This window comes from Lactuca sativa, chromosome 5 (assembly GCF_002870075.4).
Source record: "Lactuca sativa cultivar Salinas chromosome 5, Lsat_Salinas_v11, whole genome shotgun sequence".
NCBI lineage: Eukaryota > Viridiplantae > Streptophyta > Magnoliopsida > Asterales > Asteraceae > Lactuca > Lactuca sativa.
Window position 1 is genome coordinate 360,146,489 of NC_056627.2, and position 20,811 is coordinate 360,167,299.

General features: G+C 37.2%; 1 protein-coding gene across 1 annotated transcript; it reads left to right on the plus strand.

The window, feature by feature from the left end:
- Positions 1–1,698: 1,698 nt before the first annotated feature.
- LOC111902508 (LOB domain-containing protein 14) lies at positions 1,699–3,345 on the plus strand. The gene is made up of 2 exons (XM_023898332.3): positions 1,699–2,055; positions 2,315–3,345. Exons 1-2 carry the CDS (start codon positions 1,777–1,779, stop codon positions 2,726–2,728), a joined length of 693 nt encoding a protein of 230 aa, XP_023754100.1. The 5' UTR covers positions 1,699–1,776; the 3' UTR covers positions 2,729–3,345.
- The last annotated feature ends 17,466 nt before the right edge of the window (positions 3,346–20,811 follow it).

The following is a 20,811-nucleotide window of genomic DNA, read 5'->3' on the forward strand; positions in this document are numbered from 1 at the left end:
TTAAGAATATGATACGATGATATATTATAAATTAGTTTAATGCCCATAAATTAATATTTTCGAATCATAATATTTTAGACCATAAAATATTAATCATCAAATTTTTTTTGACATTACAAGAAATAAGAGGATTACCGGCGACTGGTGTCGCCGTTAAAGGTCATCGTTGTTGGCTCGTCGCTGATGCTCTATTGGTCGCCGCTAAAGTTGCGTCGCCGCTAATGCTCTCCGTCGCCACTAAAAGCGTCGCTGCTATTAATATGTATTTCTATTCATACAAATACTCATATACATACATAATAAACATACAAAATTCACATATACATATGAAAATACATACACATACATAATACACATACACATACGAAAATACATACACATACATATACATAAAAATACATATATATACATAGGATTGTACATACAAAAACACATATACATACATAAAATACATTCAAAATACACATACAAATACACACTCATATCTACAAACACAAAATACACATCAATGCTAGAAATTTAGTAAGGAGGAGTGAAAAGGAAAAGGAGAAGGAGAAAAATGGAGCAAAGATGGGTGAAATTGCGAAGTTCTTTGTGAAATTCCGATGAGGACGACAACAATGGTGAGCAAGAAGGGAGAACACAGAAAAGTGGAGCAGAGAGGGTTATTGTCGATAGCCTTTAGCGGCGACGCGTACTCATTGGCGGCGACACATGGGAGGGAAAACAACACGGAGTTTTCTACGTCGTTGGATCATCTCTTAAATCGACGGATGAGATTGAAATGACGCGGATCGCCAAAATAAGCCTTTAGCGGCGACGCACACTCTTTAGCGGCGACACACCGGAGGGAAAACAACGCGGGATTTCTTATGTCATCCTAATCGTAGGATCATCTCTTATATCAACGGATGAGATTGAAATGACGCAGATCGCCAAAATAAGCTTTTAGCAGCGACGCCTTTAGCGGCAACCGAGACTTTTAGCAGCGATAAAAACACGTTTGTTTTTGTCGCCGCTAAAAGTCTCTATCGCCGCTAAAAACATCGCTGCTATTGCCGATTACTTTTGTAGTGGGGACCATATCATATTTGAAATTTTGAATCATATAATTTTAAATCGTATCATATTATTTTAAATTTTAATCATATCATCCATAAACAAATTTTGGTTCATAATAGGATTACAAAATTCAAAGCAGCAGCAGCTTTACAAGTTACAATTTGTATAAAATAATAATTATGCAATTTGCGTCTTCAGATCGACACAATTTCCTAATTTAAGCTAAAATATGTTTCCAATGCGTTTATATACTTATATGTACGTTAAAAAAGGTAAGCTTAGCTTTTAGAAATATCGAATGAGCAAATAATTAGAAAGAGCGTGGTATTGTGTGTGTGTGTGGGGGGGGGGGGGGGGGGGGGGGGGGTTCTATTTTGTCTGTTAAGTGCTTAAAATGGAATCCCAAAGTTAACAAATTCATAAAAGAAATTTAATTAATTAAATAAAGGGTTTGGTACTTTGCTTGTGGGTTTAATATTGAAAAATCTTTTTTCCAATCACAAATATAAATAAGAAAACAAATAAAACTGTAGGCCATCAAGGGAACAATTTGCAATTAATTTATTCGTTGCAATACCTTCATCCCCTTCCTCTTCTTATATAAAAACATGGTTGATCATAACACTTTCACCAACATCAAACACAAACAAATTAAGCCCTTTTAAAATTCAACATCAAGAACTTAATTTTTTTTCCAAAAAAGATTGAATTCTGATGACAGGATCAGGTTCTCCGTGTGGTGCCTGCAAGTTCTTGAGAAGAAAATGTATAAAGGGTTGTGTGTTTGCACCTTATTTTTGCCATGAACAAGGTGCTACACATTTTGCAGCCATTCATAGGGTTTTTGGTGCAAGTAATGTGTCTAAGCTTCTTGCTCATCTGCCTGTTGGTGATCGTTCAGAAGCTGCGGTTACTATTGCTTATGAAGCTCAAGCTCGGATTCAAGATCCCATTTATGGCTGTGTTTCCCATATTTTCGCACTCCAACAACAGGTTTGTAATTCTTAGTTATGCACAGTTGAGTAAGGAAAATCCATGAAGGAGGGAGAAATTCACAACTTCATTACTCCGAATGAAAATTATGATTTTTGATCCTCTTTAATGGCTTGAAAACCCTTATCTTGATATTGACTGTTCCCAAATGAAAACCCTAATCGTATACATGGAAAATAATTAAACTGAAAACCCTAATCTTGATCTTGATTATATAGCTAATTTTGATGCCAATTCTTATTTGTTTTTGCTTTCACAGGTGGTTAGTTTACAATCACAGTTGACTTCTTTAAGGGAACAAGCCTCTCAAAGATCACTTAATGTGCCCATGTATTCAGATAACAATAACCCCACCAATGGAACACACCCTTCTTACCAACAAACGCAAGACATGAAGAATTGGTTTCAACAATCAGGAAATTCATGCATGAACATGCCTCAGTTCGATCCAAGATCCATGAACGATATCATGGACTTCAAGTCCATGGCGGAGAACTATGAGAATTCGCTTCCGAAAGAGGAAGAAGGTTCATTTTCGAGCTTTGAAGAAGGTTCAAGTTACTCCATTGATTCTTTGGACATGCAAATAAGCAGCAACCAGCAGCAATGGGGTTTTAGAGATCATGGTGATCAAGACCTTCAATCGGTTGCTTTCGGTTATAATTATAATTAGTTTCACAAGGGAATTAAATCTAGACTATCTTCCGCGCGGATCAAAACCTGTCCACAAAAATCAGTTAGATATATAAATATATTTGAATGAGTGAATTCATCAAGATTGCCGATTTTGTATCGCTATGCTCATCAATCTCAGAGACATTCCATTTTGTTGCCACAATGGTTTTTCATCCATATATTGATTGTTGGAACGTTTCGTGACGCTGTAGTTCATCGTTTTTCAAATCCCACCAATTTAACCATCGAACATTGTTTTTCCTAGATTTCAGGCAAGAAGATTATTATTCAGTAGCTAGGGTTCAGAGGAGGTTATGATGTTAAGATAACTAGTTTTTCGATTAGTCACAACAATCATCTCCTTAAGTTCTTACATTTTGGGCAGGGGAATGATAGAAACACGTTTAGGTTTAAGCTTGATTATGGGGCCAATGGAGGCCGTGTCAAATACCTTTTTTTTTTCTTAGATTCAGAACAAAAATATAAATTGTTGTTTTCGACATGATCACACCTCCATAATAGAATTCTAGTCCCCAATTGTTAGATTTAGAGTAAGGAAGAATGATATGTGGCTAGAGTTTTTGCTTAAATTAATGGTCATGTTTTTTTGGTAGCGTTATAAATACTAGTTGTGAGACTCATGTATTATATGAGTTAATTAAAAAAATGAATTAAATATAAATGTCTAAATATTTGAGAATTTTGAATTTATAAAAAAAAATAAAAAAAAATGAATTATTATAATGAAAATATCTTATATCTTTAAATTTAAACAAATAATTTAAATAAATAAACAAAAAAAACTAATGAGTTTTGATTTTGAAAATTTTGAAATTAAAAGATAAGCTCATTAATGACATTGGTATTCATTTATTAGTATATTTATTTTAATTATTATATTAAAATATTATGTGGAATTTAAAAAAAATAGAAAAACTTATAAAATGACATGTGGAAAATAAATCAATTCAAAACAACCACAAAATGACATTTGACAAATTAAACAAGAGTGTGACATATGATAAAAAAAACTTTATTTATTAGAGTAGATTGGTTTTCTTGGTTTATGGTCTATAGCTATTTGTTGATGACGTTAGTGTCATCATGTCATTTTATGTAGTTGGAAGTAACATGTGAGTTAAGGAGCTTCATAATTTGTACTCTGATATATGTACGAGTTTATGCGGAGTGCATGCATGTATAAGATCGAATTATAAGCTGGTACAACAGAAACACAGGGTTTGGGGATAGCGCCCCAAAAAGGTCTACGGAAATTTGAATTAGTTATATTATGGAAAAACCGAATTCTAATGGATTGTTATGGTAAAATTGATAAATCTTATCAATTTTGGTAACCATTGATTATGACATTAAATTCGTGATTCTCCTAACTAATTTAGAAGACAGGTAATTATGGTAAAATTGACAAATTTCATCAATTTTGGTAACCATTGATTTCCTCATTAATTTCGGATTTGTTTCCTCATTAATTTGGATTTCCTTGATTTGTTTCCTCATTAATTTGGATACTCTTAATTTGTTTCTAAAAAAACAGATGACAGCCAACCCTAATATCGAAACCCTACATCTCGCTTATTATATATAAACGACTCTTCTTTTTGAAAAATGAGACACGAAAATTATTAGCTCTCGTTTTCTTCAACCAAACACAAAATCCTTCTAGTAATTTGGCTTATGATTTATGTGCCTAGAATCGTAAGTGTCCTCTTGGATTATCCTAGGCTGAATTTCTCGCAACCCATAGATAGGGTAAAAATATCAGTTCAGAAAGTGTTCACACGATCCAAGTGATATCCAGATCTCTAACGTAAACCCTATTTCCTCCAACATTCGAACTGATACTTCCTCTTTCTGGAGATATGAGACTCAATCCGCGAGATGACCACGAAGTTTGCAAAGCTAGAGAAGTTCGAAGGCATCGATTTTATGCGTTGGAAGAAGAAGATGCACTTCCTGCTGACTACTCTGAAGGTAGCATACATGCTGACTACTCCTAGACCACCGGAGGTTGATGAAGGTGCTATTGGGACAATTGAAGAGATAAGGAGGAGAGAGAAATGGGACAACGATGACTACATTTGCAAAGGTCACATTCTGAACGGTATGTATGATGCTCTATTTGATATCTGTAGTGAAGTCTTGTGTGCCAAGGAGTTGTGGAACACCCTTGAATTGAAATACATCAATGAGGACGCTTCTAGCAAGAAGTTCCTAGTTAGTGATTTTAATAATTTTAAGATGGACGATTGAAGGTCTGCCACTAAACAATACAATGAACTCCTTGGCATATACGGTCAGTTTAAACTGCACAATATGAATATGGATGAATCCATTCTTGTGTCAAGCATCATTGACAAACTTCCTCCATCATGGAAAGACTTCAAACATAACTTAAAACATCAAAAGGAGGAACTGTCATTGGTTCAACTTGCTGGTCGTATTTTTATTGAAGAATCTCTTCGTACGAAGGAAAGTAACAAATCTGATAAATCCAAAGGGAAAGTTGAATCTGGACAGCCCTCGGTTTATATGGTTGAAAACAAACCAAGAAATCAAAACCACAAAGGACATGGAAAACGTAAGCAGGAACATGTCCCAAGCAACTCCAACAAAAAGAGAAAGTATGATTTGTTTGAGGTGTAATCAGGTTGGGCATTGCAAGCGTAATTGTCGTGTGAACTTAGGCAACAATGGTATTGGAAACAGTGGAGCCGATGGGAAGGTGAACGGGTCTTCGGCCCAAGTTAATGGACGTCAGTTTTTGACTAACTTTGATAATTATAATCAAAATTATGTTTACTATCTTTCATGCATTCATGAATCGTTCTATGTACATGATGATGATGTTGCTTGGTGGATCGACTCCCGGGCAACGAAACATGTATGAAAGGATAAACAAATGTTTGAAACATTAACTCTGCTTGAAAATGGGAGACGATTCTTTTATTCTTATTTGTGGTTTTGGTGTTATGTGTCTTGAATTTACTTTTGGAAAGACAATTAAGCTTTTTGATGTTTTGTTTGTTCCCAAGATTCGCAAGAATCTTGTTTGTTCTAGTTGTTTGAATTGTGATGGCTTTAAACAAGTTATTGAGTCAGATAAGTTTATTTTATCTAAGGGTGGAATGTTTGTTGGCTTTGGATATTCAAATAATAGAATATTTCGTTTGAATATTGTTGACACACATGTTCAAAATTCTGCATTTGTATCTTCTGCTTCTAATGTTGATAAATCTATGCTTTGGCATGTAAGATTAGGTCATGTCAACTTTATAAGGATGCATGAGATGTCAAAAGATGGATTAATTCTAGACTTTGATATGACATCTGATAAATGTAAAACACGCATGCTTACAAAAGTGACAAAACAACCCTTCCATAGTGGCACTAGAATTTCAGCTGTTTTGGAACTTGTACATAGTGACATGTGTGATTTTCACTCCACTCATTTGGGAATTAAAATGCATGTAGTCAATTTCATTGATGACTGCACTCGGGTTTGCTATGTGTATTTGTTACATTCTAAGGACAAATCCTTAGATAAATTCAAAATATACAAAACCAAGGTGTAATTGCAATTGGGGTAATCCGGTTAAATGTCTTAGGACTGATAGGGGAGGTGAATATATGGATCACATATATTTCCAGTCAGTGGGTATCATTCATGAGACCATGACACCTTACACACCCCAACAAAATGGTATTGTTGAACAAAAAAATTGAGTTTTAAAGGAAATGGTAAACTCGATGTTGTCATACTCGGGATTGAGTGATGAATTCTGGGGAGAGGCCATGTTAACGACATGTTATTTATTAAATAGGGATCCAAATAAAAGGAACAAAACGGTCTCATATGAACTTTGGTTCAAGAAAAAGCCGAATCTAAATTATTTTCGGGTTTGGGGATGTCAGGCAGTTGTAAAACTCACTGAGCCCAAAAAGAAAATTTTGGGAGAATGTGGAATTGATTGTATATTTATTAGATATGTTGAACATTCCAATACATATAGGTTTTATGTAATAGAACCTAATGATTCGGTTTCGATTAACACTGTTATCGAATCACGAGATGCAATTTTTGATAAGATGCATTTTTTGTCGATTCAAAGGCCTAAGGATCTGACTTTTGGTACTAATAAAGTGAAAATTTCAAAAAGTCAAGATGGTTGTAATATGCAAGAACCACAAGAGCTTTGTAGAAGCAAAAGAGACAAAATTGCACAAAATTTTGGATCTGACTTCCAACTATATTTGGTGGAAGGTTCAAGGGATGAAATTTATCTTGAATACTCTTATTGCTATGGTATTGAAGATGATCCTAAGACATATGGAGATGTCATGGATTCTCGTGATAGTGTCTTTTGGAAGGAAGCAATTTATGACGAAATGTCATCAATTCTTGAGAACAACACATGGGTGTTGTCTGATTTGCCTCCAGGTTCTAAACCAGATGGTTGCAAAAAGGACTCATGAAGACCTACAAAAGTTGGATTTTCAAAAAGAAAATGAATGTTAATGGGACTATTGATAAAGCCAAAGCCCGGTTAGTCATTCAATGTTTTAGACAAAAACCTGGTGTTGACTATTTTGATACGTAGGCTCCGGTTGCACATATTTCTGTTATTAGATTGTTTATTGCCTTGGCACAATCTGGTTATTCACCAAATAGATGTGAAAACAACCCTTTTAAATGATGATCTTGACGAGGAAGGTTACATGAAACAACCGGAAGGTTTCATTATGTCTGGTAAAGAGCATATGGTTTGTAAACTTTCAATCTTACTCTCAGGAGAGCACAAGCTAAAGAATTCATTGAAGATTAGTTTTGAGATCATTAGATAGCGGAAATTGTAATCTCACACCTTATGATTTGATGAGTCAAACACTTTGTACGCTGACCACCAGTGTCAGCGCCAACGTCATCATTAACACCGATGTCAGCGCCTCAAGACCTTATCAACGTCAGCGTGAAGATAATGATCTTATTTCTTCATCTTGTAACTTTAGCTCTTATGACTTAGATTTTTCTTGTTCGTTAGACAAGATGTTATCAAACCATCTTCCAAATTTCATCAAATCTTCATCTGAGTCATACTCCTCATCTTCTTGCTCAATTTTCTGTACTACTTCCTCAAGAAAAGCATCAAGAGCATCGAGAATTGGAAAATACATAATAAAATTTAAAAATAAAAATTAAATTATCTAAAATAAATTAATCAACAAATAAAATAAAAAATTATAACAATTAGCAAATAAAATTAGCTATTTGAACCGTTCCCCGTCAACGATGCCAAAAACTTGATGTGTGTTAAACGCACTAGTTTTAATCCTACTAACATAGACACAAAAACAAACACATGAATGGCAGTGTAACTATTGATTAGCAGCTTAGTTCAGGTAAGTAAGGTATCAAACACAGGGAACGGTGAACAATTAAGATTATTACTAATATTATCTAAATAAAACAAGTAAAAAAGAAGGGTTTTTCTCTAGTTTTACAAGACTAGAAACTTAAGCAACTACTTAAACTCTTTAACAAAGGACAATTCACAACTAAGGAAAAACAAAAGACGACTAGATTCAATCAATTTAAAGAGACTTCCATTTAGATCCGATTCCCTTATTCCTATGGTTGATTTTATGGCAAGTGCAATGGATTAATTGGAATTAGCTACCGATTAGTGTGATTAGGTTCACGTTCGGTATTACTAATCCTTAGAAAACAAATTAATTTAAGCAGTGATCAAGTGATTAAACTAATAAATTTCCTAGTTTATTGATTCGGGTTAAGTAAGACTTGTAGTTAGCTAATCAAATTACTAATTCAATTTACTTCTTGTTGATGGTTCATCACACAAGCTCACACAATAACTTACCTATTTTCTAGTTAACCCTAGTTTCACGTTCGCTATTCCTAGGCATATAACAATGTTTTCACATAAATTATATGAGATAAGCAATTAAGAGATGTTCATGCAACTTAATATACTTGTAATTAACAGAAAATAGTTGTTGTTAGCACATAAGGTTCTTTAACAAGCTTAACAAAACAAAACTCACCAAATTAAATTAATCTAACCATAAAATCAAGCCATATATATAAAGCCATCTATCCTAAACAGAAGATATGAGTTTTAGCTCATATCTACAGCAAATAACAACATAAATTCAAATTCTAATGATTCAAACATGGTTCAAAACCAAGATTAAGAAAAGAAGAATAATTATTTGCCTTTGATCTCTTCTAAATTTCTTCTTAGGTTGAATTCTCAAAAACTAGAGCTCCAAGAACCCTTCTGGCCTCCAAAAATTGTCCAAGGCTACCCCCATTAGTTAGGGTTCGAATGAGAAGCGTTTATATATATATATATATATATATATATATATATATATATATATATATATATATATATATATATATATATATACATATTCTAAAAATAGGGGCGACCCGGCGAGTCCAGTGACCGACTCGACTTCATCACTTAAAATCCGTGGACGGCAAGTCAGCGTCAAGAATCGCAAACTTTCTGATCAACTCGTCAAGTTGATGGCCAACTCGTCGAGTCCGTTTGGAATCAACATTTTCTCAAAACACAAAAGTCATACGAAATTGTGTCTAGTTTTCATAACATTTTGAATCTCGTTAATCGGAGTTACGATTCATGAGATATGGCCAATACACTTACGAGGAGTTAAGCTGTCCAGCTTCATCCTTCTTTCTTCAAAATCCAAGATCCAAGGTTCCAATTGCTAAATCCTCTTCCTTTTGCTTCCGAGCTCATCTTTTAGGCTACAAATACTTTTTAAACATATTTAAGTACCTTTTGTTCATAATTTTCAATAAAATAGCCAAAAACTCAAAAAGCATTAAGATTTAACACAAAATATATGACTAATTATGCACATATCACTCTACAATCACAAAATTCGCTTTAATCCAAGAGATTACTACAACCGATTTGAAATTGAACCCTACACACGACCTCGGTCGTGTACCACATGTTACCTCATGTGCGTCGTGGTCCTCCTCAAACCAATGAATAGGTTCACCCAAGTCTAAACATCAAATGGAAAACACATTCCTATCAGAATGAAATCCACTCGAAATCCCAACCTGCTCATCCTCCACACAGATAGAGCAAAACTCACCCACCAAACTCTAGTCCGACACAAATTTGGAACCGCTCATCCCAACCTAGTACTCAACTCATGACCCATATTCCAAGAATATACATATGCATTACACCTTGATCCTTCCGATTTGCGACAATCCCTCTCTAACTCAAAACGCAACGATTTCCAATCATTGCTGACATCGTGAATGCTATGTCTCCCCGTAGTATTACAATACCTTCTCTTACTCTCCATGGGCTCTCTCCACGGTCTCCCTAACAGTCCTCAATGATTACTCCCACTCGGACCCGTTCACTCTCTAATCACCCCATAATCTCATCCTCAAGTCATCACCATACTGAATTCACTATCGAATACTCCACGGTCCAACATAGTTAGGTGCTCACACCAACCCAGATTATGTATCACTACTCTTGACTTAAATTATCGTAGACATGACACTTCCCTTAGTACAGTCACTCTCTTGAACAATTCCCGCCTGGTGACCATTAGCTGATGATCTCACATTTGAAAATATAGTCGTTTGATGGTCCACCTGCCGTCAGACACACCCAAGTATCATAATAATTCAACAACCTAGGGCATCATACTCGGATACCTCAATACACCCTTACGAAATCTCACAATGTCTTGCCACGACAACTGGTCTTCCACTCACACAACTCGAAACCTTGAAGTATTCCAACTCACAATTGGAAGCATGGAGGATTCGTGATGACTGAGAACACGTTGAAAACAATCCAAAGCCCCGTCTGCTACTGATCAAGCCAATGCGAACTACTCATATTGACCCTGTAGTTGATTGACAAATCAATTGTTGTCCCTCCCGGAGTACAAATAATAATTCATACATCGAACTATTAGTCTCTCCGAAATCGAATCTTGACCTTGGCAACCCAACCATCTCGAAACTCATACATTGGTACACCCAAAGAACACAAACCATAATTAGATTCCTGTCTGCCGTCCACCTGTCGTGAAGTCACTCATTTTCTCCTGAGAATATGCGAAATGCATCATCTCACGGTATACACCATCTTGACTACCACATGACTCCCGTCTCATATACTCGCACCACAGTTCCTCATAACCCAAACTTCTAATCTGCATCAGAGTGAGGATCCTCCCACATAGAATACCCAGTTCTCCCCTACTTAGGGTTCGAACCATCATCCATTGACATGCCAAACAGACCACACTACAGACTGGCTCGCCGGATGTACCATTTCAGATAGTGACCACATGTCTCTAAGTATCCTGTATCTCAGATGAAAACCTCGGAATCCTCCCAACGTGACTGCTTCCAGTCATCCCGAAATCCCATACAGACACACCGTCGGATATCCCGACTATCCCGAATTAGTCATGACTCTCAATCTGGAAATAATACATTGTCACACACTTCGTCTTCAATTCCTCAACAAAAAATCCATCACAAAAATTATCATAGGAGCAAAATACCTCACTCTCACAGTTGATACACAACGTAGACAACAAGGACCGTCGCCCCGATGTACTCCTCTTGTTCACCTGGAAATGCTGCTAAAAGTATCCCTTAATCAACTAAGGCATCTCCTTGTCCTTATCCATTTCAGTCCCCACTGCCGACTCTCTCACGGTATAAGAAATACCTCACAACAATATATTCTGGTGAAAGTATCGCAATCATATGCTACCCCTCAGGGTTACCTCCAAACTCTGGAACCAGAAGCTCGTTATCTCTTTCGCTCCATACAAGAATCGGAACTAGTGAAATTCTCGTCACAGAAACTGACATTTCAATCATCGGCTGATAACTCAACGTAGACCACAATCCTTCACAACGTATCATCTCCACTTTTCCTCAAGTCCCGCGACTCCAACTGGCAGCTCACCAGTCAAACTCATTGAGATCTAAACTCAATTTTCCTCGCAAGGTGCACTATGTCGAAGCTCAACCGACATGGCCCTCTGGCCCCACATTTTATCATATCCTCTGGCCCCACATTTTACCATATACATTCTCAAGCTCAACCAACATGGCCCTCTAGCCCTACAATTTTCCTCACAAGGTGCACTATGTCGAAGCTCAACCGACATGGCCCTCTGTACCCGAACCATGTTATCTCCCCTTAACCTGCTATTTAGAACCTCTGGAATTCTCCCTGTTTTGAGTATGGGTCCTCTACTTTCAGTAGTACGGGCCCATACTACCTTCCACATCTACCCATACTTTCCACACTGATCATCCCAAATTTCCTAAGTAGCTGCTCAACCTTCTTGATCACCAATCCTGTTACACATGTTCTCTCTCCAACTAATACTCTCCTCTATCAGAGTACTCATCTGACTAAGGTCACACCCTAGGCTCTTCCTAGGTTCTCACACTTCTCAGCCATCAGCTGCTGAAGAACTCCTCATGATGCCAGCCATATACCTCATAAATATCGTCATATTCACTTAGTAGTTGTCTCCCATCATCAAGAGTTCCACAAGGCACTAAGCAAGCAGCATTCGGGCATCGAATCACCAACACATAAAACCACTCTAGTACACAACTCCACTCTGTCACGGGATGACTCTTTTAGACTAGTCAATACCGTGTGCCACTTAGTGCTTCTCCGACTAAGTCAGGCTAACTTCGACGATCTAGATGTACTAACGAACTTAAGAAGCAAGAGTTACGACAAGGGACACTTCAATAAAGCTTCTATTATATAACTCAACTACTTTACAAGGCAACTTCTTGATGGTTTGGACAAATGAGTCCTCCCCCTATTTATAGGAACCTTACACCTCCTCAATTAGAAGTTTCTAGGTCCCGATCATTCATGACTAATCTAGACTCTTCCTGTTATATACATAGATTTTACAAGACTCTAGAATATGGTAGACTTGTATACGATGCTCTAGAAATCTCTAAGTCGTCCCGACATTATCCAAATCATTCTTGTATGATCCAGCGTGTTCTAGATCCTTCCAAAGTCTTCTTGGTCATTCTAGCTTCGTCTAGCGTCCTCTTGATTATTCCGGATTGTTCTCCTTTGTTCCACGCACATCTACAATATTCTAGCATCTTCCAGGGTCTCGTAGAGCATTCCCGATCTCTTCGGAGACTTCTCGAGTATACTTGATTGTTCCGGAGTTCTCTAGACGATTGTAGAATTTCCCAAAAACTTGGTCCGTGACACCCTCCCCCACTTAAACCCTTGACGTCCTCGTAAAGTCTTCTATACATATGTCTCGATCTTGTCACGGGGCTACTCGTGTCTTTTCGTTTTCTCCAAAGTATCTCTTCGAGTAAGGCGTGCTTTTATTTCTCGATGTACTTTGATTCCTATTTCTTCTCTCAGCCTAGTAAAACCTTGAGTAACTCTTCATGTGGGATATGGATCCCTGTTCCTTCAAACATGCCTCGCTTATTCGAACTTCCCTTTTTGGCTTCATATTCTTCTTGATTATATTGCTCTGGTCATAACACATCTTCATAGTTGAAAGGGATCGAGCTTTTGTCTTTCTTCTTTCCAAGGGAATTATATGGATAGTTGATCCCTTGGTTATACGCAGGGTGATGTCTCTTTCAAACGACCAAGGACATACCATATCCAGGAAACCCATTCCTAGTACCATGCGATAGTCGTCCATCGGAACCACTATCTAGTCGATGGTCCCTTCCCATTCTGCAATCTTCATGGGTATTCCACGAGAAACTCCGAGGATCGGATTATATGGAGAGTTGAAAACCTTCAACCGACCTAACTCCTTTGTATAATGAATACCCAACTTCCTTGCTTCTTCCTCTGCGATGAAACTAAGTGTTGCTCCAGAATCTATTAGCGCCTTAGTGTTCCTTGCATTCACTTTAACTTCGACGAACATGAGACTCCCTCCTTTATTTTCTTCCTTCTTAGAAGATTTTATCTCATCTTTCGATATTGAGTTCAGAAAACGCATTGAGCTTATTTGTGCTTCATCTTCTTCTTCTTGCAAAACCATCGCATAGAAAGTCTTTTTCTTCGGACAGTCTCGGATCAAGTGAGGACCATCACACAAGTAGCACTTGATCTCCTTTTGCTCTTCTCTTCGGATTCTTCCTTCGATTTCTTTTCCTTTTGTATTTAAAGGTTGGGGTGTGTTTTGTTTTGGTTCAGGTTCCGTCATAGTTTGTTCTCCCCCACTATTCTTCTTAATCGTGCTTTCTTTTCAAAATTCCATTAGATTTTCTGCCACGACAATAGCTTCGTCAATGTCTTTGACATTTCTCCTCTTGAGCTCGTTGTAGGCCCAAGATTTTAGTCCATCCATGAAATAGAAAAGTTTGTCCTTCTCCTTCATGTCGGGTAACTCTAGCATCAAGCTCGTAAACTCGACTATATAGTCTCGGATGGATCCCGTTTGCTTTAGCCCACGAAGTTTCTTCATCGCTATGTCTTCAGCGTTATGTGGGCATAATTGTCTCTTGAGTTGCCTCTTGAATTCTTCCCATGTGTCTATGATATATAATCTTTTTTCAATATCACCATGCTTCCTTCGCCACCATAGAGCTGCACTCTCACATAGATAAAGTACGGTTGTATCTACCTTCGTCTTGTCGTCCTTCACTTGACTAGCATTGAAGTAGCATTCCATCGACCAAAAGAATTCGTCAAGTTCTTTGGGGTCGCGTTTACCTCCATACTTCAATGGTTTGGGTGCTTCTGTGTGCGGAAACGTTCTTGCAATAGTCCCTCCAGCAATTGTTGCCTTGCACAGGTTTACTTCGGCTTGTAATGCGTCTACCTTCTCACGGAACTCACTCTGCAGGGTATTGATAAGTCCAAGGACTTCTTCCTTGATGACACCGATGGTCTCCTTCAATCCATCGCTCGTGTCACTTATCTCAGCAACGAATTGATCGACAATATCCTTCCATTCAAGGATCTCACCGACGTTAATCCCTGTCCTTGTAAGCTTGTTTTCTAAGCTTGCCAAGGCATCTACCGATTGATCCCTCTTCTTGGACTTCCTTCCTTTCTCCTCTACAACAGGGGGAATGTTGAATACTTCACTTGCTGCTTCCATCGTAATGGTCTCTTGCTTGCTCGAACCTAGCTCTGATACCACGTGTCACGAGATGACTCTTTTAGACTAGTCAGTACCGTGTGCCACTTAGTGCTTCTCCGACTAAGTCAGGCTAACTTCGACGATCTAGATGTACTAACGAACTTAAGAAGCAAGAGTTACGACAAGGGACACTTCAATAAAGCTTCTATTATATAACTCAACTTCTTTACAAGGCAACTTCTTGATGGTTTGGACAAATGAGTCCTCCCCCTATTTATAGGAACCTTACACCTCCTCAATTGGAAGTTTCTAGGTCCCGATCATTCATGACTAATCTAGACTCTTCCTGTTATATACATAGATTTTACAAGACTCTAGAATATGGTAGACTTGTATACGATGCTCTAGAAATCTCTAAGTCGTCCCGACACTATCCAAATCATTCTTGTATGATCTAGCGTGTTCTAGATCCTTCCAAAGTCTTCCGGGTCGTTCTGCTTCGTCTAGCGTCCTCTTGATTATTCCGGATCGTTCTCCTTTGTTCCACTGACATATACAATATTCTAGCATCTTCCAGGGTCTCGTAGAGCATTCTCGATCTCTTCGGAGACTTCTCGAGTATACTTGATTGTTCCGGAGTTCTCTAGACGATTGTAGAATTTTCCAGAAACTTGGTCCGTGACAACTTGCTCTATCAGCAACTCTAAAAGGCATTACCGAACTCAGGAAACCCTACCTCTCGTGGATATCTCACTACTCTCTCAATAGATTCCTCAAACGCACATCTAGGTATCTCTCCTAGATTACTCATCTACTCAAAGCTCTCTCTAAAAGATTCTTGCTAGGTACTCTTACTCAGACTCAATAGCATACCCTAGGCTAAGGCATTACAAATCAGACAACTCTATCCCTAAGATATGAAATACCTAGCCTATACTATAGCATGTAGCCCTAATATCTCATGAATATCTCATAACACAAATAAGTAAGGGTATTTTGGGAAATCACCGTTCGGTCTTTGGCTGATTGTGCACACTGCTCCAACTCGTTTTTCTTTTAAAACTCTTTCTCATTTTGAAAAAGTCATTTCTATTGAAATTTTTTCTCAAATCCTTAGTTTGTGTCCAGACACACCTGAAGGTACATCTGAATCCCTCAAACCAAGGCTCTGATACCAACTTATAACACTATAAATTTTCAAACAAAATTTGCATTTTTAAATCACATAGTTCTCATTGACACATTTCACAAAAAACCCAATGTATTAATTTATCAAAACATATATCCACAATGGTTTAATAAAAATCCGGGATCCTCAAACATAACTCCATCTCGTGTGTACAATCACGTCGATGCCTTCTCGCGATCTTAAGAAGCACCTGAAACACATAACACGGTAAGCACAAAGCTTAGTGAGTTCCCCAAAATACCACATACACAAATAATAAGCCTCATATGGCTATAGCTCGGTGTAGACCCTCTGGTCATGTGTCTCAGTGAGTACCCTCCAGTCTCATAGCTCGAGTTGGACCCTCCAGTCTTGTATCTTAGTGAAGACCCTCCAGTCTCACAGCTCGGGTTGGACCCTCCGGTCTGATCTCAAAATGCACAGAATAATATAGCATATATCACAAAGAAAAATGCATAATATCACATAACTCAAATAAGACCCTACGGTCACTTATTAGTACCACTCAGGTATGTATAGTGAGAAGACTCACCTCAGATGATGAACAGCTCCTATAATGTTGTTGTTGCACACCGGCCTCTACCACTGAGCCAAAACCCACAATTAACCCAATTTAGATCTAAGACCAAACCCTCACTCATTAGGTCTAAAGATAGCCACTCCCCAACCCATAAATAACCCAAACCCATTGGGCACACCAATGCCCAATACTAAATGAGCTCTCCCAAGGCCCAATTCTTAAAGTTAAGTCCAAATGGCAAGCCCAGCACAAAGGCCCAAGACATATACATATATTTCTTTAATCAAAATCTCCAGCACAATAAGCCCAAAATCCAGGCCCAACACTTAAGGCCCAATGTGAGATTTAGCCCAAAAGCCCACAACAAGATTACGCGGGGTGTACCTCCCTTGGTACGCTTAGCGTACACATGAATCCTAATCGGGGAATTTTGATTAGTACGCGGGGCGTACTAGAATTACGCTCGACGTACGTCCATACTTGTTTTTCCCACTCTCTTGGTCTTAACCCGTTAAGGCCATAGTTATACTCTCAGATCTGGACTCCCTAATGGCTCATACTCCATAAAGTTCATGACTTTAAGCCTTTGCATAACTGAGGAAGTCCCAAACAAAAAACTCTCACTCTTTACTCCCAAAAATGGTCATATCCCATGCATGTGATGGTTTTAGCATCCAATACCTCATTTTTATGAATTCACTCCATTAAAAACACTCAAATGGAGAGATATTAGGCTCTAGAGTTCAACAACTCATAAATCTTCAAGCTTTGGGTCCAAAAACCCTAAAATGGACCATAATATGCACAAATCAAAAAGGATGAGAAAGCTCTGAGCTTTATACCTTCAAATGATGCTCCAACCACAGAAAAGCTCAGATCCAAAGCTTGGACTCCAACTCCATTCTCTTCAATGCTCCTTCTTCACTCAAAGAATCCCACAAGAACACATAGAAGCTCACAAATGGCCACTCAAGCTCAAGGGATGGAAATTAGGGTTTTGACAGAGTTGAGAGCTGGAAACGGTGGCCAGAAATGCGGCCATCATGTTCTTTAAATATGGACACACCACTCATTTAGGGTTTTCACCTTGATCCTAGTACGCCCAGCGTACCCTCTGGTACGCCCAATGTACTAGGTGGCTCCGCTTCAAAATCATGCACATGAGTATGCTGAGCGTACACACACGTACGCCCCACGTACTCAGCTGCCACCTTTTCTCAATTAAGGGACTTAACTTGCCAAAAATTCAAACTATCATAGTTTCTTCGCTATAAGTCTATTTCCGATGAAACTCAAAAGTGCATATTATTCTTACTAAGTAATAACCATTTATGAAGATTATGAGTATTTAAAGTTTATATAGGATTAGACACAAATATGTACATCGAAATTGAATATATCAAGAAGATTTATGTTAAGTGTTATGTTGAAATTGTTGATTTAATAGTTCTTTGCTCGAGGACTAGAAAAAGTGATAGTTTATTTTATATTCTTCTTTTTTATAGTTTATTTTAGAATTTTTTTTATCCATTTTTATTAGTATTGCAATGTATAATCTTTCTTTCTTTATCGTGTCAGGTACTTTCTATTTTGCATGAGGTATTTTGCAAGGTTTTGGAATCTCAATGTGGTTGTGTTCTAGTTTGGATATGGGCTTGATGGACTTTGAGGCATTATTGGGATTGGTGGATCCATCAAAGAAGTATTGGGCTTAAATTGTTGAAGACTTGGATGAAGTGGGCTTATAAATATGAATCATGGACTCTTATTATTGGGCATGGACTATCCATTTAAAGGTTGAAGGTGATTAGCCAAATTTGAATAATATGAGGTGTGGAGGGGACCAATGGAATCTTGAGTATTGGAGAAAAAGAGCCAATAGTGTTTCAGCACCATTTGCGAGGGTGGAGGTCTCAGTCGTACAAACTTGTGAGGGTACCTGCACAACTACACACTTTCAGGCATTTTGGTCATTTTACTCACCATTTTACCTTGGGGGTTAGGTTTTGGCAACCATACTTCGATTTTTCCACCATTAAGGCACCTTAGAGGTGATTTTTGGGAGCTTGATCTATATTCTTCTCATCCTTCTAGTAATTGTTCGTTTCTTGATGCAAAAATACTTTTGTTATTGTTATTTTATTGCCGTGAATGTATAATGTCTTTATTTTGGTTGACTTGGGCTAAAACCCTTGGATATTTTTGGGTTTTGAAGGATTCATGCTTGATTATCATTTATCTTATGTTTATGATTATAGATTATAACTCTTATGCTTGTTTAATACTTTGATCATGAGCTTGGTATATGAATGAGCAATTGTTGGTTTATTTCTTTGATTTAGCATTGAATCATTGAATAATTTTAGAACAAGGGCTTTATAATGATAGAAATCATCTCTAGCTTATGGATCATGACTCCTTTATGAATGTATAAGCATTGACATCCTCTAGGAATTGGGGATTTCTTCACTCTTAAGGCTAATCAACTTTCTTGGGTTCAATTGCTTTAATTGAATCCTTGACTTTGATTAAGAAGGTATGTTGTGGACTTACCCAACCTCCATACTATCTTTGAGGATTCTTGGCATATCATGCTTCATGGTTGTTATAACCAATTTGGGATGAATGATAAGGTTTCATATTGAATCCTATGATAAACACACAAATGTCTATTGTATTAAATTAGCTTGGTTGATCAATTCTCTCCAATATTTGAGCATCTTGCTTAATTGCAAGTATTTTAGTTCTTCAAGTCTTTTAATTTTCAAACAATCACCCCCCCCCCCCCCCCCCCCCCCGCCTTTTAGTTTAATTGTAGTTAGTTTTATTACACTAGTTCTATTGGATTGCATTGGTGATTGAATGCACAATTTCCCTAATGATCGATACCCTTTTTTACTATTATATTACATTTTATTTGCAACCAAAGGGTGTGATTTTCGTGGTGGATTTGCCATCCCACCAAAAAGCCAAGTGTATTGTATTTTGATATGTCATAAATTATACATATTTTAAGGGATATATCTAATACTTTTATGTCTACTTTTATAAATATTTTATACTGAAATGTTATAAATTTATATTTTGCATATTATAAGGACTAAATGATAAAATAGAAGATATTTAGAGCATATTTTGGAAGAAATTCGTAGCTTGAAGACTAAACAAGATTTAATGAACATATTCCAAAATAATATAAGATTTCATAGATTTTTTAAGATATTCACGCCGCAAATTTATTGTCGCATTGCGATTTAAGTCAGCCTCAAAAAGCTATAAATAGAGTTGATTTTCGTGAATCATGGGAGATATACTTCAGGGGGTATTTTTGAAACCCTAAAGGGGTGAAAAGGAGAAAAAGAACTTAGAGTTTTCATGCCATTGAAGTTCTAAAGAATATATGTTTGCATTATGCTTAGTTTCTTTATTCTTATCATTTATTTAGTTTTGATTATGGGCTAAGCCCCTAGGGTTAGGTCCGATATTTAGTGTTGTATGTGGTATTTTGGGGAACACACTAAGCTTTATGCTTACTGGTAATAAAGGGGAGGGCACAACGTGATTGCATGGTATGTGATATGTGCATATTTAACTACATAATTCATGCATATTTCTAATACTTTTGGCTACAATTATGTTTATTTTGTAAAAAAAGATACTTATTATGTTTAAAATATGTTTTTTAACGACAAAGACTTGCTCGGGACAAAAAGGAAGCATACAAGGAGCTGGAAGCAGGAAACGGGAACTAAAACAAAAGAAGAAGAAAAGGTGACTAAAGACCACGTTGTGGTGATCTCCAACACAACACGATGATGGTAAAGCTCGCGACCAATTAGATGACTTGGCGACATCGAGATAAACTCAAGGACTATGTCGTGGTGGCGGTCAACCATGACGTGGTGTACCGATTTTGACAATTATAAAATCCCGAAGATTAGGTTGAATTTGGAGGAATGCATTCGAATTTCTAATATGAATTTCGACTAATAACCTTTAAAAACCCAGAAGAAAATCGAAACTCAAGTGAAGCCTAAGGATTGAAGAAGATTTAGAAGATTTCAACATTGATCTAGTCGGTTTGCTTTTCATACTTATGTCTAGCTTATTTTCATGGATTTATTGTGTTTTTCTACTACAATGAAATGCTAAATACCATTTACTTTTGTTTGGTGAAGATGAACTTGATCCA

Coding starts and splice junctions, on each gene's coding strand:
- LOC111902508 (XM_023898332.3), top strand. CDS start 1,777: ATGACAGGATCAGGTTCTCCGTGTGGTGCCTGCAAGTTCTTGAGAAGA. Junction 2,056..2,314: donor TTTTCGCACTCCAACAACAG/GTTTGTAATTCT, acceptor TTGCTTTCACAG/GTGGTTAGTTTACAATCACA.